Source organism: Penicillium odoratum, assembly GCF_028828045.1.
Source record: "Penicillium odoratum strain IBT 22623 chromosome Unknown utg000002l_segment0_segment0, whole genome shotgun sequence".
Taxonomy (NCBI): domain Eukaryota; kingdom Fungi; phylum Ascomycota; class Eurotiomycetes; order Eurotiales; family Aspergillaceae; genus Penicillium; species Penicillium odoratum.
Window position 1 is genome coordinate 2,514,495 of NW_026643144.1, and position 22,678 is coordinate 2,537,172.

At 48.4% G+C, this 22,678-nt stretch overlaps 7 protein-coding genes across 7 annotated transcripts; 1 reads left to right on the forward strand and 6 right to left on the reverse strand.

Annotated features, from left to right (window-relative positions):
• Positions 1-612: 612 nt before the first annotated feature.
• N7520_002956 (serine/threonine-protein kinase) lies at positions 613-4,539 on the forward strand (the record flags this gene model as incomplete). The annotated part of the gene is made up of 5 exons (XM_057136891.1): positions 613-1,205; positions 1,255-1,983; positions 2,037-3,892; positions 3,944-4,258; positions 4,307-4,539. 5 exons carry the CDS (start codon positions 613-615, stop codon positions 4,537-4,539), a joined length of 3,726 nt encoding a protein of 1,241 aa, XP_056999577.1.
• A 504-nt stretch (positions 4,540-5,043) lies between these two features.
• N7520_002957 (Monooxygenase FAD-binding) lies at positions 5,044-6,525 on the reverse strand (the record flags this gene model as incomplete). The annotated part of the gene is made up of 3 exons (XM_057136892.1): positions 5,044-5,803; positions 5,862-6,373; positions 6,403-6,525. 3 exons carry the CDS (start codon positions 6,523-6,525, stop codon positions 5,044-5,046), a joined length of 1,395 nt encoding a protein of 464 aa, XP_056999578.1.
• A 44-nt stretch (positions 6,526-6,569) lies between these two features.
• On the reverse strand, positions 6,570-6,973 carry N7520_002958 (uncharacterized protein; the record flags this gene model as incomplete). Its single annotated transcript, XM_057136893.1, has 2 exons — positions 6,570-6,850; positions 6,937-6,973. The coding sequence occupies 2 exons, from the start codon at positions 6,971-6,973 to the stop codon at positions 6,570-6,572; spliced, it is 318 nt and encodes a 105-aa protein (XP_056999579.1).
• Positions 6,974-9,566: 2,593 nt separating this feature from the next.
• N7520_002959 (Zn(II)2Cys6 transcription factor domain-containing protein) lies at positions 9,567-10,982 on the reverse strand (the record flags this gene model as incomplete). The annotated part of the gene is made up of 4 exons (XM_057136894.1): positions 9,567-9,986; positions 10,058-10,375; positions 10,429-10,689; positions 10,752-10,982. The coding sequence occupies 4 exons, from the start codon at positions 10,980-10,982 to the stop codon at positions 9,567-9,569; spliced, it is 1,230 nt and encodes a 409-aa protein (XP_056999580.1).
• A 2,809-nt stretch (positions 10,983-13,791) lies between these two features.
• On the reverse strand, positions 13,792-14,127 carry N7520_002960 (uncharacterized protein; the record flags this gene model as incomplete). Its single annotated transcript, XM_057136895.1, has 1 exon — positions 13,792-14,127. The coding sequence occupies one exon, from the start codon at positions 14,125-14,127 to the stop codon at positions 13,792-13,794; it is 336 nt and encodes a 111-aa protein (XP_056999581.1).
• A 2,217-nt stretch (positions 14,128-16,344) lies between these two features.
• On the reverse strand, positions 16,345-18,884 carry N7520_002961 (DUF2461 domain-containing protein; the record flags this gene model as incomplete). Its single annotated transcript, XM_057136896.1, has 8 exons — positions 16,345-16,383; positions 16,627-16,767; positions 17,539-17,741; positions 17,824-17,894; positions 17,940-17,959; positions 18,059-18,112; positions 18,175-18,290; positions 18,353-18,884. 8 exons carry the CDS (start codon positions 18,882-18,884, stop codon positions 16,345-16,347), a joined length of 1,176 nt encoding a protein of 391 aa, XP_056999582.1.
• A 2,632-nt stretch (positions 18,885-21,516) lies between these two features.
• Positions 21,517-22,481, reverse strand: N7520_002962 (actin-related protein 2/3 complex subunit 4 family protein; the record flags this gene model as incomplete). The annotated part of the gene is made up of 7 exons (XM_057136897.1): positions 21,517-21,525; positions 21,578-21,622; positions 21,680-21,722; positions 21,796-21,911; positions 21,971-22,047; positions 22,101-22,163; positions 22,226-22,481. 7 exons carry the CDS (start codon positions 22,479-22,481, stop codon positions 21,517-21,519), a joined length of 609 nt encoding a protein of 202 aa, XP_056999583.1.
• Between the last annotated feature and the right edge of the window lie 197 nt (positions 22,482-22,678).

The window sequence follows — 22,678 nt, forward strand, 5'->3', positions numbered from 1 at the left end:
TACAGCTCGATTTTGGGATATAGGGAATGACCAAAAAAAGTTGCAAGATGATCAATAAGAGAAGGAATAGATCAGATTCCGTTAAGTTCTACAGGAGAAATAGAATCGAATGGTGAAATTGGGTGGAAGTATACATAGAAGGTGCATTCCAGGCAAAGGATGATGGCGGAATCTCATCTCTCCCATTCCACAACAGTCGTGCTGAGGCATGCCACATCACCTTTTTTTCCCACCATCCCCGTCCTCTTTTGATCTTGTTCCCCAGTACCGTCATCTCGCATCCTCTTCGTGTCGAACGTCTTTGAATCGGGTTTACAGCTCCCGCAACGCCTCTCGTTCTGTTCCACCCCGCCATGTCTCGTTGATCAACCATTCGTCACTCTTTTCTATGGAGATTGCTCTAGCCGATCCTTAATCATAATATTATTTTCGACGAGAACTCGTCGTGAGTGTCCTCTCTATTTTTCAGTCTACTGGACTTCCTGTGAGAAACTCGAATGCACGCGTTCAATCTGCATTGGCTAACTAACATTTCAGTTTCAGCTGGTCCACCAACAACCTCAGAACAAACATTTAAGCCACTGTGAATACGATTCACCCCAAGTTGCCAACATGGATCAAGTAATGTCAGACTTTGACGACTCTCTTCGGAGGCGTCAACCATTGCTGGATGCCTCAAGCAGAGTGAATTACAGCAATTCGACAAAGCTGGAAACCCCCCGTGTAAAGGTGGAGGAATTCAACCAGCTTAGAACTCCCGATCGAATGTCGGTGGTTGCGAGCCCAACCTCTCATGATAAGGAAAATGACCGGTTATCAGTTGCTACCGATTGGCAAACAGAATCAGCCAGGAACTCAGTCGTCTCCGCTGCTTCAATCTTGTCGGGAAAAGGAAAAAGGAAGACACATGTTGGCCCATGGCAGTTGGGCAGGACATTGGGTAAAGGTGCTACAGGTCGTGTGCGGCTGGCCAAGCACGCTGTGACTGGTCAGACGGCGGCTATCAAGATCGTTTCGAAGAAGTCTGCTGCCATGGTACAAAGTGAAAGCATTGCGGCTATGGACCGTAATGCGAGCAACTTCTCGGGATTCTCCAATTCTCGACACATGCCATGTGGGATTGAGAGAGAGGTGGTGATAATGAAATTGATTGAACACCAAAACGTCATCAGCTTGTATGATGTTTGGGAGAACCGCGGGGAGCTGTAAGTGCTTCGAAGAATCATTTCGGACTATTTTACTGACTGCATTTAGGTATCTTGTCCTAGAATATGTGGAAGGGGGCGAGCTGTTCGATTATGTCTCCCAGAATGGACCACTTCCCGAGGAAGAAGCTGTTCGATTATTCCGGCAGATTATTGCAGGACTGGGATACTGTCATCGATTCAACATCTGTCACCGAGATTTGAAGCCCGAGAATATCTTGCTCGATGCCAATCACAACGTGAAACTGGCAGATTTTGGCATGGCTGCCCTTCAGCCTGCAGGACATTGGCTGAATACTTCTTGCGGAAGCCCTCACTACGCTGCTCCTGAAATCATCTACGGTAAAAAGTACCGCGGTGATAGAGCGGATATGTGGAGCTGCGGTATTATCCTGTACGCTCTTTTGACTGGGTACCTACCATTCGACGGGGGTGACCTGCCCAACACATTGCGGCTTGTAAAAAGGGGTGACTATGCGATACCCGAGGAACTGAGTGACGAGGCCGCCAACCTCATCACCAGAATCCTGCAAAAGCGACCGGAGGACCGCATCTCCATGGCAGAGGTCTGGACACACCCCCTCTTGACCAAGTATGAGAAATTGCATAATGCTATGGCGAACCACTACATTGGACCCCCTCCACCATTATCCATCAAGGACTGTGGTGACCCGGTGACTAGTCGACACGATATTGACATGGATATTCTGCGAAACTTGCAGACCCTGTGGCACAATGTCAAGCCCGAAGGTTTGATCACAAGAGTAATGTCACTCGAGTAAGTTCTCAACTTGAGTATTTCCCCTTGGTACTTTGCTAACATGCCTTCAGGCCCACGCATGAGAGAATGTTCTACAACTCACTGGTCAAGTTTCGGGACGAACAGCTGGAGAACTATCAGGGGCAGCCACTTGAGTACTCTGCCAGTGACTATCATCACATCTCAAAAATCGGCGAAAGAGCTCAAAGAGGTCGAACTGAAAATGGAGGCCCCAATTCCAAGAAACGCGCTCAGAGTTCTGTCGCGAAAAACCTCCAACGCCGCCTAGAGAATACAAAGGAACCGATGTCTTCTGCTAGCGTGGAAAGCTACGATCCCTTCAGGTCACCCAAAAACCGAGGCATGGCTGCTGAGGCGAAATATGCACAGATCACGGTGCACCATGCAGTAGCTGAGGTTCCTGAGCGTGGTGAGGTTTCACCCGCAGTCAAGGCTCCGCCATCCATCATGGAGGTGGACGAGCCAGAAGATGATAGTGAACTTGCGAACTCACCTTTCACTGTGCTTCAGAAGCGAAAGCACAAGCCCAACTCGATGAAGTCCTTTTATTCTTCAAAAATCCCTCATTCGAGCTCTCGTATTCCTGGCCTTTCGACACATTCCACAAGCTACCGCCGCAATGTTTCCTTCCACCACGTTCGCAACCGCTCACAAGGATCCACAAAGCCTAAACGAAGGAAGACAGCACTCAACCAACCTGGTCATCCAGGTGAACTGAAGCGTTCTCCTAGCGCTGCTAGCTTGCAGATGATCGCTATAGGCATATCTTTGACTGATATTCCCAGCAGCCCCCCTTTACCTGCTCAACCTACTCTTGTTCGAAGCGGAAACAAGATTAAGGAAACAGACCAAGCCAGAAGGACGCGACACTCAGATGTTGGATGGAAAGAGGATGCTCGCAAGGTGTCCCACGAGTTGAGCCAAATCTGTGAAGAAGCATTCAATGGGAGCTCCGTGACTACAATCCGTACTATGAGTATGAGTACGGAAATGGGATACGAAACCCCAACAACACCCGTCTCCATAGCAAGCCCGGAAGGAGTGGATATGCGCTCAAAGCCCCCGACTCGGACCAGCTTCGCACCACCAAGGGAGTCCAGTCGATCTTATAGCATTCAAGAACTGACAGAAACTCGACAAAAGCTTGTTGAACACAGCTTGGGCCGCACCGACAATATTCCTGGCTACCTGTCCGGGGTGATTGGTCACCTCGATCGGTTGATTGAAGAGGACCAATCCCAGAAGCATGTCAAGGGGCTGGGAGAATATGAACCTCAGTTTGTTGACCCATTCGTCGCAGCCACCCCAGCTACTCTTGAAACATCTCTGCCGGCCATCAATGAAGAATTCGCAAGCCCTGCACGGGGTAGCGTGGACGAAGTCAGCCCCAAACGGAAGCCGAAGCTGCGTCATACAGCTCGCCGGGGTGATGAAAAGGCCACAATCAGGATGGTCCCCCAAAGCTCCTTGCGCTCAATGGAAGAGGTCAAGCCATTGATGATTCGCAAAAAGAACCAGCTTACTCAGAAGGATGTTTACCCCATGGATGCCATGAGAGATTTCTCAAACGGTTCGCGACAGAATCGTAACCCCGGCGGTCTTGACCCCATCTCCGAAGTCCCAGGATCCCCCAAGAAGGAGGAGAAAGCTGCAGACAAGAAGTGGTCATGGTTTAGGGCCAGGTCTCAAAACTCAGATTCGTTGCCTACTCTTCCGCCAAAAGACATTGCGCCCATAATCCCGAGCAACGGAACCGTTATTGTTAATCCCCCACAAGACCTACAATCTCCCACCAGTTTGGACGCGGAGCGGGTTCCAACTCGGAAGACCTCGATGGAGCGATTTGGAGGTGCCCTAAAGAAGCTCGTGTCAAAGAAATCCAGCAAGACTCCCGAGCCTGGGAATGGTAGGTTAGATCCCCGCAGCTGCACCGGAATTTCACTGAGACTGTTTGAAGACATCGGCAACCCCAAGGATCCCCGCCACTCCGAGCTCCTCTGCAAGGGCTATCCCGATACTGATAGCTCCTTTGAAGCCGATGACTCACAAAACCCGTTCCACAATAAGCGTCGGTCACTTGCGAACCACAATTGGTTTGCTCGTGTTTTTCAAATCAAACCCGCGACTCGAGTCATTGCGTTGAATAGCAGTAAGGTTAAGAGCCTTAAGGTAGTTCACCATCTTCTGTGCGATTGGGAGGATTATGGAATGGAAGATGTGCGCCTGGACAAGGCCAACAGTCTCGTTCACGGTCGTGTAGGCGAGGTCAACTGTAAGTTGTTAATTCTGCTTTCTTTTGAGTGATGCTAATTCCCATCAGTTCTCCGACTCCGTGAAGTTGAGTTCACTGCTGAATTCTACACTGTTCTTGAGCATGGTCGAAAGGCCAACCTGAGCCTCGTCAAGTTCAAGCAGGAGCGCGGCGCGGCATCATCATTCAACAAGGTTGTCGACACCGTCTATCAGATTTTGAAGTCCCGTGGCCTTATCGTCGAAGATAGCATGCGAGCAAAGAAGATGGCTCGTGTGCTCGATAATATCCCTAGCTCCTGATACTCGCCAACCTCATTTCCTTCAATTAAGTCTCCATCCATTACCTCACCCTAGTCTCTCACTTCTCGCATTCATGCGTTCCAGCCTGCAAAAGCACATCCTGCATCCTATTTCGTCTTATCACGCCCCCACTCCCCCTCATCAAACCATTTCTTACCATTCTCATCATATCACCTACCTCAGTATTCCCATTCATTCGTTTCCTCCAGTGTTCCATACAAATCTAGCCCATGATTTCGTCTTATCTCCACCTCACAAAGCCCATATCCTCTGTCATTTTGCATTCCATTTGGTTTCTCGCGTTTCCTTTCCCGCAACGGCCTGACTATTTGACCTGACTTAAATGAGGTGTAATTCATAATGCCGTGCGTCAGGTACTATCTGGTGGGCGTCCTGCTCTTCGGTTAAGTCTGACAAAGAAGCGATGAGTACATGTAGCTAGTCCTGAATTCATTCACACTATGTACTTCTCGATTTCTAACCTAAATCCAGCTCCTTACTATCTCAAAGATCTTCTATCCCTAACCGATGAAGTAACTCCTGTTTCCATCCCCACCCAAGCACAAACGCAGTCCCAGGCCCAAAACCATAAACAACCCCCACCAAGCGCACCACCCCCCCTAACCAAGAAAACTCAACTCCAGACCTCTCCAACTCCCTAAACCGCAACCCTAGCCATAAAAATCCCGCTACCATCGAACTAATCTGATCATACTGCAGAAACCGCGCTATCCCCTCTTCAAACGATACATCCCCAGCCAACACATACCCCCTCACGCCTGGCCAGAAAATATCCAACATCGAAGACCCCTCCGGCGCAGTAACACGTGCATAGATAAACCCCGTTGCTGAAATCACAGCTAAAGAGCCATACGCTACTCGCAATGCAGCTAGACTCTTCTTCCTCTTCTCCATGCGGTCTTTGACTGAATTTGTATTCCCTTTCGTTATGATCTTGCTTTGTAGGGATAGGGATAGAGAGACTGGGATTTGAAGCAGGGGAACTGTTAGAGGGAAGAGTTGCCATGCTGCATTCCAGTATTGTCTTTTCTGGAGATCTGGCATGAGAAAGCTAGCGTATGCGGGGATGTAGTGTCCTGCCAGCAAGGCGGGGAGGAGGCTGTATATTGATATCGGGTCTATCTCGCGGTTGTTGCTTGGTGCTGTTCCGTCGAGAGATATCTGTAGGTATTGGAGCAGGTAGTAGAGAGGACCGAAGATAGCGACGGAGAGGAGCTGGGCAGCTTGGCCCATTATTATTGGACTAGGCTTTTAGTGGATTGTTTCTTTTTCTGTTTTCTTTGGGGTTCTTTGAAACTTACAAGAGTACTGCAGACCAAGAATGGACCTTTCGATATCCCTCCAATAACCAGATGGCGTATACAGCGCCGAAGTCGGGAATGAAGCAGAACATTTGTATCCAGGATTGTAGATCTGTTCCAGTTATCGAAGGAAGGAAGCAAAGGACGACAGGTCCGAAGATCTCATCCAGAAATCGGATATTGTATATCGGCTTGTGAACGCTGAACACCTCACCCGTCCTGGCGGTCCAACTTCCCTGCTCTAGGAGCCCTTCCATATGCGGCCTTACAGCGAGTATAGTAGCCCCGACTGTAATGGCCCCGACCCACATCATGCCGAATAGTGGAAGACCCCACAGCACCCGCTGCCAGAACTTCTCCTGGACGGGATGGTCCAGGTTCTCCTGGCATGTATACGGCATTGTACCGGTGAATGACTTCGGGGAAAGGGGCAGGGAGTTGAGTTCCTCTGCTTCGGTTGTGTATGCAGATCCCTTATTTACCATGGGTCCAATTAATGGCGCAAGGAAATGCTGGATTTTTTCCACTTGAAGGATCAAACGTGGAGGCGGATTACGTCAGCGGCTATTTTCCAGATCTGAGAGACTCGGATTTTTCGTGCATTTTGCCAATTCTTGAGCGAGTTGTGGATATCTTTGGTTTGAATTTCTGGGTATTGATGCATCATTGATACGATGCTGTTGGCTCAGGAGACAGCGGTTTCGATGGCTACGCTTCCGCCATGTCCCGAATTGGGCGCCATCTAGTTTGTCTGTTAATTAGATTTGGGCTGCTTGGGGTTCTTTGCTGTGTTTGATTGATTATACTGTGGGCTGCATCTCCGATAATGTCAAATCGATCTATGAAACTGCGTTTGTAGAGAACCTCTTCCAGCGCCAGCCAGTTGCACACTTGGGTCATGTTGTATACGTGGGAGGAGGGTTGGAGAATGGACAGTGCATATAAGGGGCGAGATGTTTGCCAATCTCGCTTGAATTGAATCGTGGAATCTCATGGCGTGTGTATTGCTGGTCTAGTCTTGTAAATGTTGTTATGTACTAGACAGTGAGCAAGTGTAAGCCGGCAATTGAGCTACCGACAACAACCACGCGGAATTTGTGTTTCGGTGTCATGTCTCATTGCAAAAAGTAAAAAAAGAGCGATGAATCAAGTTTTATGTATGAGTTCTACTATTATTTATCGTAAACATTATGAAATATGATTGCCTGCGAGGTTCGTAATACTTACTGATCACCGTTATGGCCCCGTTACTATCCCGTTTTTCCCAACTTCGATCCCGAGAAACTACCAGCAACATGATAAGAGAAAGAAATCACCAAACATAACCGGAAATGACATTGAACTGGATGATTTCAAGACTTAATGGAAGGTAGCTACTTTCCATTCCTCTACCAGTTGGTGCGCCGACTTTATCATAGATAGTCTAGACGATATTGGATGCTGTAACCCACACAGCACGTGAAGCATCTAAAAGGAACGAAGATCTTTCTATCAATCCTACTATTGAGAGTGAATATGTTGTGATCGGGAGACTGTGAATAGACTACGGGGTGTGAGGGTTCAAAGATCGAGTTGAGTGTATGTCAGAATACCCTTAGAAGTTATGCGTTCTTTCCGGCGCGAGCATCCTGCTATGCACTATTCTAAACGTTTCAATGTTTCAGAGCAGGAAGGTCAAGAGATCCGAGAATTAGACTCGCCAAGGTTCTGGCTATCTGTAATCTCTGTTCAGGCTCTCAGATGCTCCAGTGCTATACTCACCGATTCACGGTTATTCCACTCCACGTTGATCCCGACCGAGTTCCATCCTAAAAGGCTATATATTAGTTGAGCAGACAGCAGAAAATAATGATATCCACATTTGACTGCTCTACACCATTATGTAATTGACTCCAGCGATAGGAAATGCCAAAATGGCGCGCAAGATAACAAGATGCGATCTAGGTAAAAGGCCTAGCATGGAAAACATGCATGCATATCAAGTAAACAGCGCACCCAAATAATACAAAATGATTACCATCACTTAAAATTTAAAACAAAAATCTACCCGTCTTAGATAAGATTAAGTTACGATTAAAATAAGGTATCGTGCTAACTGCTCGGGTCAACGGGCTACGGGTTACGGGTTACGGGCCTTCCGCTCGATCTCGGGAGTCTCCCCTCCCGTATCCGTCTCCCGATATGGTGAGACTAACTTACTTAGTAGGTACCCCTGGTCAGCCCTATAGATCTTGGTGATATCGGGATTATTCCGATCGAGATTGAGAATCGGGTCGGGTCAGATTTAGTGGATCTGTTTTGGGTTCTAGGTTGGTTGTGAGATTGTGCCGAATGGAGATCTGGATCGCGATATGAGGGTGGATCTGGTGGTTATGCTGAATACCCTGCAAGCTACGTGAGATTACTAAAAAATTTGAAGATGAAGATGTAAGCGAAATAAATATAAGATTGAACTCGCGGAGGACACGATTGGCAATGAAATCGAGGCTCGCGCTAAGACGAAAGATATAGATCAAAACATAAAGTGCAAGAACAAATAGTGATCAGACAGCCTCCCAGTAAAGCAAACACGCAGAAACAGATAAAAAAAAGATGAGAACAGGAGTGCGATAAAAGATCGAACGGTGCAGAAACAGAAAAAGTTGACACAGCCGACCATCTTTTGTCAGATAAAGACGCGGAAAACTCAAAGCTTCAAAGAGATTGCCAGCCGCATAATTCAATGTAAGAGAAACATAAGCATGAAAGCAAAAATCCGGGGTGATGTTGAGCCGAGCCAAAACGCAAGTGGAATAATCAAATAACCGCCCGAAATTGTAATTGAAGTACGTGAGCCACCTGATATCTGAGGCATTGTATCATGAAGTTGCGGGAGAGATGTAGGGTTGGGTTCGTGTATACATGTAACCGATATTCGAGCGCTAGGGCCCGCTGGATGCATCCGAGTCGTTGTTCGAGCAATGCGGGTATCCTTGCCGAGGAGCAGAGATTGCCACACTTCCATTGACCAGCAACGACGAAGGTGGTTCTCCGGCAGGTCTGCAGAATGCAAGCCTGCAGAAAACCGCCCTCCAGACCTAGTGCTCGGGCCCCCCACAATTAATCAGAAGTCGAGAAAGAATCGAAATATATGGGTGGTAAAAAATAAAATAAAATCGTATGCCGATACCAGACCCACGGGCCTGGTAAATTCGGTGCTTCAAAGTTCATGCGGCTCGTAAAGCTCATGGGTCCGCGTTTCGTATGGCATCGTGTCGGATCGGGGGACAAAATCGAGAAGACCATTTCAGCGCCGAAATTCCAGTCCTTCAGATCAGATTTCCGTGGTTCCGAAAAATCCTAGTGACCCTTCCAGTATCATTCCCGATCGTTTTGCCGTCTGTAGGTACCATGCAGGAGAATGGCGCCTTCCCATTCGCAGGATCACGGCCATCGGAAAGGGGTAGAAGAATTCCAGAGAAGACTCCCTCAGCAGACGGGGCGAGGGAGAAAAAAAAATCAAAACATGCACAATTCCCACTGGATTAGCCCATCCAGCCACAATACCTCTAAGTCACCATTTTCAACACATGGTACTCCCTAACCGTGTGTCCAGCACACGGGTCATTCTTTCGCAATCCCCCGCATTCCCGCGCGCATCCCTTTTCCACGGGCCTCCAGGGCTCAGCAACCTAGTAAGAGACCCCAAATAGAAAGCTTGTTGGGTTACTGACCCGGTCCGCGCCGGTTAAGCGCATTGAGCATGTCGCTATCAGCGCTGCTGCGGCCGTGAGAATCACCGGAGTTCCCACTGGGATTCGGGTTCTCACCCGGGTTCAGCATGTCGCGTACATTGAGTCCCCCGCGTGTGGAGCCGCTAGGCGTAGAGGTCGCTGTTGATGGCGGTGGGGTGGGACCACTTGCCGGCGGCTGCATCGGTGGATATGGCGACCCGTGGGGAGAAGATGAGTGACGAGGTTCATACGGATAGGCATTTTGTGGCGAGGTACGCCGATCCTGCTGAGGGGCATAGTAATGGCTGGAGTTCTGGAATCCCGGGAGGGACCCGGTGGGGGTGACGGGAGCCAGATTTGTCGGATCAGGATAAGCGGGCTCGGAGCCCGATCCTCGCCGACCATGTTGTCTCTGAATAAGAAATTAGATCTCGAGTCTGTATTTTTTGGGCTCTCGAATTAAGAGTGGAATGACTGCCTTACCGGATCCGGCATAGAGGATGCAAGGGGGGGCACGTAGTGCGGCGGGTACATCCCTTGAGGCGGCGGCAAGGTGGTTTCGGGGCCGCCTGGCGGCTGTTGGTGCGGCTGTTGGTGCGAGGGAAGAGGCTGCCCATGGGCACCGTAAAGCGTCACAGGAGAGCCGCGGGGGCCGGCGTTACGCAGATGAGGGTATGCGGCGTGAGCTGGAACAAAGGCTTGCGCCTGCGACGAGACGGGCGTGAACATGCACTCTTGGTTGAATCGGACGCAGTTAGTACACCGCCCATCCGAGGAGCTTTCAAATCCTGAGCAACGAATCTATTGCGAGCATTAGTTTTTGCGATAGGTGCCGGCAGATCCTCACTACGTACCTTCCGCCGACGACAGTAGCGACAAGCAATGGCAGTTCGTTGGCGTGGTGCCGCGGCCGTATAGGGACCACTCCCGGGGGATCCATAGGGATCGGAGTTGTATCCCGGAGGTGGTGGTGGTAACCGATAAGGATCTTGTCCATGAGGAGGTCCATGTCCAAGTCCATGATGAACGGCAGCCATAACGGTTGGAGGGTATTGGGGTGGTGGGGGTGCGTAGTAGTGCCGTTCAGGCTCTGAATGGTAAGTTGGCGGCGGCGGCTGAGGCAATTCGTGATTAGCTGGGGATTGGAGACAAGTTTCTATGATGTTATTCAACATACAGCGTGGTAGTGCATGTGATTGTCGCCAGCCCACGTTTGCTGGTAAGGTTCCGGAGGTGGTCCTGGAGGTGGTGCTTGAGGTTGTCCGTGGGGTGGTCCTTGAGGTTGTCCTTGCGGCGGTCCTGGAGGTTGCCCTTGGGGTTGTCCCTGGCGACTACCGTTGTAGTCGGGGGGTGGTGGTCCCTCGCGATTACCGTTGTAGTCGGGGGGATTGGGGGGATTCCTTGACATTTGTATGGTTTTGAGGGGGGGAAGAGGGGAGAGGGGAAGTAAGAAAAGGGAAAGAAATGAGACGAGTCAAGGGTACAGGGATGTGACGTCGGGTTATGAAAGGGGGAAAGAAGTCAAGTCACGCCAGCATAGCGCAGGGGAAGAAAGTAGGAAGATCCGATCTGAGTCCCGAAGTGCGATAGTGCAGAACAAGAAAGAGTTGAAATCAAGGGGCAGAAAAAAAGAACAGAAAAAAGAAAAAAAAAAGAAAAAAAGAAAATAGAAAAATAGAAAATAGAAAATAGAAAAAATACAAAAAGAGAAAAAGAGCTCGCCGTTTACTATGACGTGAGCAAGACGAAAACAATCTCCTATAGAAAAAAGAGAGGAAATATACCAATCAGGAGGGATTGTAGAGCGAGCAAAGAGAAAGAAATAGAAAAAAAGGCAAGCAATTTTCTAATTGGCAACACGGGATTTTTTTTTACATCGAAAGGAGTGGAGTACGGGCTAAAGCGGCGACTTATGACCCAGGATCCATAGTGACGGTCCTCTAGTAGCTGAAGGTCCGTGGAACCGAGAACGGTGTGGCAAGGGATATATCCCTTGAAACTCTACTAGGAAGTATACTTCCCCTCGCCCACAGATACATTTAGATAGTCGGTCAAGGAATTCTAATGAAAAAAAAAGACAACTCGAATTCTGTATCTGACATCACCTGCATTAAAAAAGAAATCAAAAAGAGATAGTGCTTGGGCAGCTGACCATGAATCCTGTTTAGAGTACGAAGTACTGTCGCACAACCGCAACCGGCCCCGCGGAACCAGGATTCTCTTCCATGGCGATGGGCGCGGCTCGGGGCGAATCTGCTTGCATTAATCCATTGCAACCCAATACCCACTTGAATGGCTAACATGATTATTATTATATTTATTTATTTATATATTATAAATTTCCATTTTATTTTTTCCATATTTTTTCCAAGTGGGGAAGAGAAGAATAAAAAAGAAAAACAATGGCATGTCTTCTCTGGGCCTTGTACAGGACACTACTGCAACTACTATCGAACATTTCCTTACCACTCCAGAGCGGTGTGCAATGTGGCGATCAGACTTCAGCTGAATATTCAACCACCTGTGGGGTTCACTCAGCTTTCGCCACTGAAAGATACGAGACGTCTGGTGACGGGGAGCGGAGCCTACTCTTCCTACCCGGGCCCGAATTCGTGGGTTTGGGCTCGGAAAGGCCCATCATGAGCCATGGTAACCTGCATTAGCGCCGGCTGGCTACTGACAGGGGGCGGGAGGGAGCCACACACCACGTTGTACGGGTATCTCCATCTTGGAGGTCTGTAATGAATACTAGAGCATACAGGTCACCACTAATCCCAGAGATCCACCGGGTTTCAAATGTTTAGGGGGGGCGATAGTTTGGTTCCTTGGGATCAAGCGCATGATTACATATGAGCGGGGCAACATATATTGAATCAAATCACAAGTACTCTACTTCAAACGCGGGTCGCTCTAGAAGGACTAGCAGGCGGTAAATAAGAAGCGAAGCGGTTAAAAAAGTCTTCACTCAAGCGGTAGTATCTCCCCGGGTGAACTTTTGGCCTCGGGTGTACTTGTCCCACGGGCCGCTCCGCTTCCCGCCGATCTCATGCATGTGTTCAGCGGAGGAAGAACAAGGCTCGGGATGATTGCCTAACTTTGATCTGATTGTTTATCTGTGGGACATTGGAAAAAAAAATAAGAGAAGGAACTTAATATAAACAGATGAATATTTATTCGAAAAATTGCGAAATTGAAAAATCGAAAAAAAACCAAATTTAAAAATGTTCTAGGTCCGACAATGAATGGGTCCTGCCACGTTTTTTCCCTTCCCTGTTTTTCTGGCGAACCCAATCGACGCTTGCATTCCCGTCCGCGTCTTTCCGTCCGCTGATCCACTTTGTTCTTTGCTATTTAGCGTACCACTCTTTCAACCGGAGCAAAACCTCTTTTTCTCACTTTTTCCATGGTATCCCCACCCGACCCAAACTCCCTGACCACTCGATGTGGTTTGTCCTAGGGACACGCTAGTCCAACTGGACCCAAAGGAGGGACTGAGCGCTGGCTTAGGGATCCAACCCCGACCGACTGCGATTTTTTTCTTGCTTTTCTGGTTTGGTTTCGTATTGAACAGGGATTCGTTTCCTTTTTATTCTTTGTTTTATTTTTTATTTTTCTGCCGTCCAAAGTGGACTCTTCAAGTTTCACTTTATCTTAGCTGAACGGTTATCTACTTCCCTTAATGGTGATTTTTTGGCCCCCTCACAGAATAGAGTCTTCTTCCTCTGTTTGTCCTAATCTATCCACACGGGAGCGCGTAAATGATGGAGCCCGTCGGGCACTAACTCATAGGCGCAGCCCGCTAGCCCGCATGGCAGAACGGTCACGGGAACACGGGCCTATGACGAGACGGGATCTGACGTGGCGAGCTGGTTTAGCAGGGTTTATGTGGCAGTGCACCCGTCGTGTGATGGGTCGAGGAGACAGGACTGGCGGTGACACCGTGGGTTGGAATTTTGACTCTGAATAAAATACACAGACCACAGAACACAGGGGGAAAAAAATGGGGGAAAAGGAATTTTGATTACTTGATTTTCTATTTGTTGTACAGGACGGGTCGATCACGTTGCTTTTTCCCTCCTCTGCTGCTATCCGAAGTATGAGCGATCTAACATCGTCTTTCACAGACATGCCCTAATCATCTATCACTTCTTAAACATTTGAACTAATAAACCAAAAAAAAAAAAAAAAAAAAATCAGTCATCATGACATTAATGACATCACACCGTTGGACTGACGGAGGGGTCAAATTGCCCCAAAGCCACAGGGCTGACAGAATGACCAGGGATCGTGACCATGAAGTACAGTAAAGGACCATTCCGAGGGTCAGCAAATAACTCAAAATCCTCGGGAGAACTGCTCAGATCCTGGGCTTTGGGCAGCAAGCTCTCGGTTATGCATTGCGCCTGCATGGGCGCATCGTCTGTGGCCCGTGGCAGGGGTTCCCCAGGTGCCTTGACGTGGCTTACTAGCCCGCGGGTTGGTCCTCGCATTCGGGTGTTCCAATTGGTAGGGTTGCTTTTATATCGCATATCATGAAAGGTTGTGTAAACCATGTTGATAAAATGAGATCTGCTGATCATCTAGGTTGATGTCATTGATCATTTATCGATCGATATCCTTCATCAATGCATGGGCACTGACATTCAGGTTTTCCAAGGTTTCCAGGTTGGTCACAGGATATAACTTGGAAGTAGTCCAAGGAGCCAAGTACACTGCCAACTCCGATTTTTCCGATTTCTGATACCATTGTGGCCGCTTTATTGAGTATTGCACGATCTAGGAGCCCATGGCGCAGTCAATATGATGATGGATAGACCGGGTTTTATCTCCAAGGCCATTCATTCATCTATTTGCCAATCTTGAGAAAGCGGCCGCATCAAATGTTTGACAAGTAACCTTATATTCTCACCATATTTTCACATGTGCGTGATAGTATCGACAATTTCCTCGACAATCCCAATCCCATTCCCAATCACAAGACTGCATGTGTACCAAGCTATGTTGTCGGACTTAATTACCCAAAGCTCCAAACTGAACCAACATTTGCAACCACGTCCGACGCACGGACGAGTCTGAAATTTGAGACGAGTGTGGCCGAACGATGCACCGATGAAATCTCGATCCAACGACCTCGGATCTACATGCCACTGCTACATACCAGTCGAAGAATCGCTTACTTCGATTACGCCTAGCATATTTACTCGGACAGTATCCGCGTCAGGAACTATCCCCTTCGCCGATCACAATTAACATCATCTGTGCTTCTGTCCCTTAACTCTACTTACTCCACTAAATTTCGGAAATCGTTAGTAGATCTCCCTATGTATCTACTAGCATGCAGGGCCACCCCTCCAACCAGTCTATATTCACGACCCCCCAATTGATTGAGGTACAAGTACAACAATGATGCATCTATACCTGCAGTACCATCCATAAAGCGACAGAGAAAAGAACATATGCAGTCAACAATACACCTAAACGACTAAACCCCCTCAGTACACCTAAGCCCTGTTAAATCCCAAGCAAACCAAACCAAAGCCCGATCCATTCCCATTCCCATCCCCATTCGCAAAATCTGTGCCCATCCGCTGGAATCCTTCCTTTCATCCGAAACAAAACCCCCTTTCCTGACCAGGAAGGTGCTCCCAAAAACAACGGTACTGGTACTCAAACACCGGTACAGAGCGGAGTCCCGACCCGACCCAATCCAATCCAATCCCACGCGTAGAATGGACCCAAACATCCCAAGGTTTCGCCTAGCGGGCATGCCCGACAACGGGCCGAACGCGGCGCGGGCGCGGGCTGGTGGCGACTGTATGTATGCTAACTAATTAGTGCGGCAGTGTAGTTCGGGGTTCCATTCTTGTTTTTGTTCGAGTTCGTTTCCCGGTTTTTTTGGTTTTTTATTTCTTTGGTTCTTTGGTTCTGGTGGGGACTTGGATTGAATTGGTTAATGGAAATGGTTAATGGAAATGGAAAATGGAGTCTGGGAATTTTCTGGAATGTGGCTAGGCTGGTTCTGGATAGGATGGGGACAGCTAGGGCAGAAGTCGGAGAGTGGGAGTCTGCCGTGTCTACGGAGTACGGAGTACTAAGCTTGGTTCGGTTGTTGGTTCTCTTCTTTCTCTTTGTGGAGCAAGAGAATAAATGACGAGGAAAGTTTGTTATGTTTATGCGCTATTCAGGTGAGTCATATACTATTGGCTCTTGTTTCTTAAGGTTCATGGTACACTGCACAATGGCTTTGATGGCTAGTGAGATATGAGTTTGTAAAATCAAACAACTAGGAAATAATCGAAATAATCCTTGAATTACATGCATTTCCCTTTTCATTTCATCTTTGGCTTATGGTCTTTCTGCAGCTAGATGTGACGAGGGTGCAGTGACACTTCCTGCTGCACGTTAATGGGACCGGGAAATGCAGCTGGCTACGTTGGGACATGGGATGCACAACTTGGAACAAAGACGCCATGGCGAATTTGCAGGAGCGATCTAGAGATAGTACAAGACTGTGTGGCTGGCAGGCTAGAATTTCCCAATGCGATTTGTGGGAAATGTTGACCGAGTGGAATAATCAGTCATGCAAATTGAAATTGAAATTGACGGGAAAATTCCTGGTGGATACAATATCAATCGGCTGGGGCCGTGAAGAAATGCATGTAAATTGATTCTCTACGCGTTTCCAATGACATTCGGATTGTAATTTTTTTTTCTCCGCTTGGTCAGTGCCAGTGCGGAGGGACGGATTTCGGAGATCCCAATCTCATTGCCTATTGATCAGGCATCACCACACTGTTGAGATACGTCACCTAGAGGAGCGGTCAGCAAAAGACCTAAACAATTGCCCAACAGAATTGAAGTAGCTCATCCTGCGTTGATTCGGTGAGGGGGCATGAAAGGGGACGGGCAGCCGGGCCTAAGTGGCTAGCTCAGAAGGGAATAGGGCTAGTCAAGAGGGGGCAAAATCGGCGGGGGCAAAAGGCAAGACAAAGCACAGAAGCAGATAGATCAGAGAGGGGAGAAGAGGAGAGAGGAGAAGAGGGGGGGCTTACGAAGGGCTCCATGACCCCAATCAGCGCGACGATCCGGTCCTGCACATCCGCTGCCATGATTTCCACGTCACTGATGGGTCGTCCGATCGTGAAGCTTCTTAGACGTAGTAATTCGATATTGATATTGTCTGCTGAATAGCCCTAAAAAAGAAGATATTAGTTTAACTGAAGCACTCTCTTGCCTTTCTTCGTGGGGTGTTCAGGGTGAAGAACTTTCTCATTCCCTGGCGTGGAGACTGGCGCAAGAGTGAACCATGGAACCAGATGAGACGGCGTGAGAAAATATTTTAATACGAAAAAAGGGGAAAATCAGAGGGAAAACCCCCCCAAAAACGAGAATAACAAAACAAAACCAAAAAACCAAAAAACCGATAGGCCATAAAGCCTATAGGCAATAATATCCTTTTCGACCCAGCAGACCCAAGGGTTGATTCCCGAGAGACTTGCGTTGCTGGTCCAAAACACGGGTTGCCCTCCCGCTGACACCCGTGCGCCGGTCATGCTTTCCGCCACCACTGAGCTCTGGAAGTCATCGTGGTTCCAGCTATCAAGGGCCTGGGTCTTCGTGTTCGTACCGAAGATTCATGAGGTCCTATCAACCGGACACCTCTAATGGCAGGATAAGCCTCCTCCATTATCGAGGTGAACCGTGGAAAGCCATGAGAGATGATTTGACTCCTTGATGATGGAGATCGGGTCATCTCGATGGTTGGATCCGATCGGCCCATAGAGGACCCCGATCGCAGCGAACCCTCCGAAGCCTGTTTGGCATACATCATCGAGTATGGCTAACAATCAAACCACAGACATGATAAGGATAAACAAGGGCTGTTGATAATCCCCGACGCTGGGGCGAGAAGGCAAGGCGGCAGATGGCAGATGGCAGTTGACATACTAATGAACCATACATACCTTGGGCTTGGTCTTGAGTGCAGATTCTCTATTGTGATGGGCAAATGCCTTCACAATCGCGTCGTCGTCATCAGAAACTCCGTTCAGAAACTCCCGACGCATTGCGGGCGCTCGAAGCACCTCCTTCCATTGCTGCGCATCCCCGTCGATGTCCTCTCGAAGCGCTGCGAGTGCATCGGGCTCAGGGTTCCACAGGCCGCAACCTATAATCCATGCCGATGAGCTCCAGGAATGACTTCGGATGACAAGGGAGGGGGCAAGACACAGGGCGATGTGAAAACATACCTACGAAACTCGCGCCAGGCTGGAAGTGGACATAGTACGCTGCATATGGGCCTTTCTTGCCAGTGCGAGACCTGCCAATATGAGTGGATGGTCTCTTCCTTGTCGTGGGAACTTACCATGCAGCAGAGAAATGAATCTATTCGTCCGTCAGCGGGCGCTAACTCGCATCACAGTAGCACAAGGCATATTCGTCACCCGACTAGACCGGGGTCAGGGGAGGGGTTGCTCTGCATACCTTGTATGGAAGAGGATTCTTGCTAAACCGAACGTCCCGGTGAATGCGAAAAATCTAAATGGCATTGGTCAACTCTGGAGAGAGTGTGACGAGACCGAAAATCCTATGTCACATACCAGATCCTTCGTGGGGAGCTCGGGGACAGTGCTATCCACCTCGCTGACCTTTGCGTTCAACGTCTCAACAAACGTCTCAAAGTCTTTCTTTGCCGCGCGGAAATCGGGATCATGCGCTAAATAAATAAAAAAACGAAACCGGTCAGTGGTGCTTAACCGCGCTGTGGGGGATGTCCACCTTTCAGCCATTGGCGATCGTTGTTCTCCGCCAGATCCTGCAAAAACAGTTTCGTGTTGGGATGCAGTGTCTCATCTGCATAGGGCACATCCCCAGCATCTCGGGCCTTGGGCTTGCTGATAAAAACCTCCTTCCCGGGCCCTAATCCGGTGCGAACGCCTTCGCGCCACAGCTCCTTCCCTTTGAGGCTACTAGAGTGAGACGCGCCACTTGGCTGCTTCCTGCGCTTGCTCTGGATCTCCTCCTCACTGTCGGAAGCTTCCAATTCTACCTCTGGAGTCGGTGAGGACGATTCTTTCTCCTCATAAGCGGAGCCCGAATCCCCACCGTCGGAGTCACTAGAGTCCTCCGGATCGGAGCTCTCGGGTTCGAAATACTTGCTTTTCTTGCTAGTGGATTTCGCCGAGCCCGACAACGCCGCATTGGACTTGACTCTTTTAACCTCCTGCGGGGCGGACAGACGAGTCGAGGCGCGTCGTTTCGGCGCTGACTCTGGCACTTCCGCGGGCCCGGGCCGAGACGATCGAGCCATGATCAAGTGGGGTTGGATATTGATTTGGTGCAATTTACTACTTAGCGTACCTGCAGATTGGTCGGTATCTCTGGTTGATTTCGGGTTTGTGTTTTCCCGTAACAATTAGGAACGCTAATTTATAGCTTGTAAACGATAAATCGATGTTCGAAAATTGATGTGATAGGAATTTCCGAAAGGCAGAGATCGAATGACCTCAGATAAAATATTGAATAAATGCAGGATCGATTGAAGGGGGAAAATACCATGTAAAAACCGGCTTTGCTTTCTTTCGTTTCTTACTGCGTAATAAATCTACTGATTCTCCGCCTTTTATCCCGAATCCCTTTCTGCCCGCTGGCTTCCATTCCAATCCCGCACATTCCATAAAACTATTGCATTATACATGTAGCAGTTGTACGTGTCGAATGAGTATTAACTTATTCTGGAAGGGCAGGAGAACTCCACGGCTCAGGACATAGAGAAATTGGCGCAAGATCAGATCTAGAGGGTGGTACCGGTCGCTGGCTGTCATCTTCTTTCCACATATGTCTCGTCGTCTCTGGGACAAGGTTCTCACTGTGTGCGGTTTTGTCTGATTCATGGGTTTGAAAGCCACCTGCTTGGAAGCATTGTAATTTGTTCTTCTTCATTGGCAGCTATTTATATGTGTCGAATAGTCAACGAGGCCTTGCGTAGAGCTCACCAAGCTCAACCAATGCTATCCGTGGCAGCGGCCTCTGCATTCCGGGAAGATGGCTTGCAGTTTTTGCGCTACTTGGAGGGTAAAGATGGACCCAGCCCTGTCGTGGCAGTGTGTTCATCTCTTCTCTGGCTAGAATCGGTGGCTAGGATCGGTGATTGGGCATGATGACGACGGAGATGATGTAGCAGAGTCTCTTTACTTAGGAGTATCTCAAGATGATGGTCATGATGTCTAACAAGCGGTTTGCCCTAAATGCGAACAGGAGAGAGCGCTTTCTGGTTGGTTCATTGGAGTTTTGTTCCCCTAGTCCAGGGCAATTGTCTGGCAAGGGGAAGGGGAGTCAGCATATTGGGAAAATCCAATGGTCAAAAATGAGAGGATTGGAAGGTTAAAATTCTTGGCAAGAAGCTTTTGGTTAGTCAGAAGGCATCAGAAGCTGCTACACGGGACTCCAAGATACGAAGGTAGGCCATATCAGGCAGGGTTTGATGTCCATGGGGCTTGTAAACTTTGGAAGAACTTTTGCTGGTCATCTGCAGGTCAATTTTAATTACTTCAAGGCGAAGTCTACATTTACAGCAAGTAATACCTTGGAATCAATTTTATAGATACGTATACGTATCCATTCGTTGCAGAGTCACGAGCAGTGGTGACAGGGGAAATAAAGGATTCAGATTTCAATTTCTACACCTAATTCTGAGTTTTCCACGCATTAAATCTTGAATCGAAAATAAACAGTCATGGCTCATTTCAAATCCTCATTGTGCAATGCAAATGTAGCCCAGATATATTTATGAGTCCCAGTAAACTTAATGAAAATCTCGTAGAGGCGTCTGAGACCTTAGCAGCACACTCATATGGCCCGTCCTCGTTTCATTGACTGGCTTAAGGCGTTGGTAGCTTGGAAGTTATCAAAGTAATCAGCCGGCTAATCACTGAACCTAGCCTGAGCTGTGTGTGAAGGCGCTGGTTCGGGGCCTTGACTCAAAGCTGGCAATCACCAATAGCTGGAAGTTTCTGTAGGATCTCAATAAGCTCCTCGGTATGTGATGTCAAGTAATGCCCGCCCTAGAGGAGTAGATGCATCGCTAGGATTATTGGGATGTGTAAAACGGTGAGAACTGGGTGGCGGGTGTCTGCCTCTGAACATTTTCCGCGGCTGAACCTGTAGGCTCGCTGCATAACACAGATTTTGTCAGTCGATTCATGTGCCAATTTGGAGAGCCGAGTGACAAGAAATGACTTCCTCCCTTCGCGAAAAATGGTCAGCAAAGACCCATATACCCTTTTCTCGCATTATGTACTCATCGTATTTTGAATGCACCAAAACTTTCATCTCCAAATCCAACAGCCAGACATGGATACCTTGTGTTGTAGCGGGTACCTCCTAATATGTAGACATGGGATATGCATCGTAAGGACTTTCCATATATACCCATATATATACCCATTCAAGTACATAACACCTGGCTAAATCACACGGGCATCGAAGGAATGCTAATGAAGGAATGGACAGAAAGTTAAAATCAAAGGCTGGGTCCATGAATAAATACTATCGGCGAGGCTCGAAGTGTGAATTATTGATAAATGGATACTGTCGGTCGAGGGAATGCAGCACACGGAGCCTGGAACCAGAATAGTGGGGAGATCTGTATTCTGAGAGGGAAAGAAGAAGGACAAAGATAGAGAGAGAGAACTATTTAGACTAACAAGCGCCGGAGCAAACAGAAAGGGTCAGCTGACCCTATACTCCAAGACAAAATTTAAACCAGACCAGGGTTGACACAACACAAATTATGACACGGCCCAGATGGGTATGGAAAGCAAGCCACGGTCAAACTGCAATATCATTGCCCGCCTGAGGTAAATGTACAGAAGTACCTAGATAAAGGGGAAAAGCAGGATCATGCATGATTCATCACCAGGAAGAAAGGAGCGCCATATTATTTAATCAAACTAAGCAGGGTTTTAGCAAGAGGATCTGAGGAAGGGAAAGACGATTAATTACCGGAGTCAAGAAAGATTCAGCAACAAAGCGAGCGCGAGCATTCAACTGCAAGATGTTAGTATATGGTTGTCATGGTTATCATTATAAACCGGGCCCACTTACAAACAACTTCATCTCGGATATCTCCTTGTCAACTTCCTCCATGCTGAAGAGAGAGCAACGGGTTAGCGAGGATCGGGGTGGGGGGGGGTGGGTTTGTTTGGAGCGAGAAACTATACAATTGAATGATAAAGTCTACCAATTTGTGCTTCAACATCGCTTCGACATGCACGTTGGTAATCAGGAAGGATATATCATAGCCCTGAGCGAGATCGTTAGCGATAGTTCCAGCAAGCTTAACATGTAACAGTGTATTGAGAGTGTATCGGGTGTCTGCGGTAAACGGCTACGCACCTTAATAGGCTTTCGGCGGAGGATGAAGAAGGACTCCGCGCGCTGTTGAAGGAAACGGGTGAACTTGTGGACCAGGACTGTCGGGTTTGTTAGTATTGTGAACAAGGTCATCATGCTAGGTCTAACATACTGTGCTCAATCTCATCCGCCTGCTTGATTCGGATCGAGACTCGGACACTGTTGACCGAGGGCTCTGTTTCACACTTCAGTACTTGTATAAACAACCATAGGTGTTGAGCGATCAAGGCCGCATACCAATTAGAACCCGCTCATCCGCGTTGCGAGATATCGTCAAGGGGTTCAGAATCAGCTCGGGGGATGTCTGCGCTTCGATTTCGGGGACATTATGACGCTCGGATGTTTGAGAAGCAAAGTTGGAGATTGCCAAGGCTGCGGTAAGCGACGAGCGCACACTATAGAAGCAGAGGGTCAGCCAGTCATCTCCAGATGTTATAGGGTTGTGTAGAGTTGTTACAGACCATTGCAGGTATGGCCGGAGTGATTGAGACATGATGAGGGGGAGGGGGGTTATTGTTATTTGGCAATATCAAGGTGGGAGATCGACGCAGATAGGCCTAAAACAGTATGAGAAGCTCAATCGCACGAGACAATATTCCTTAATATCCGCAACCACCGGTGGCAGAGGATAAAGGGCCTGGATATCTTGGGGAAGTGCTAGGCAGAGGGCGAGTTGGCATCCCGCTCCGG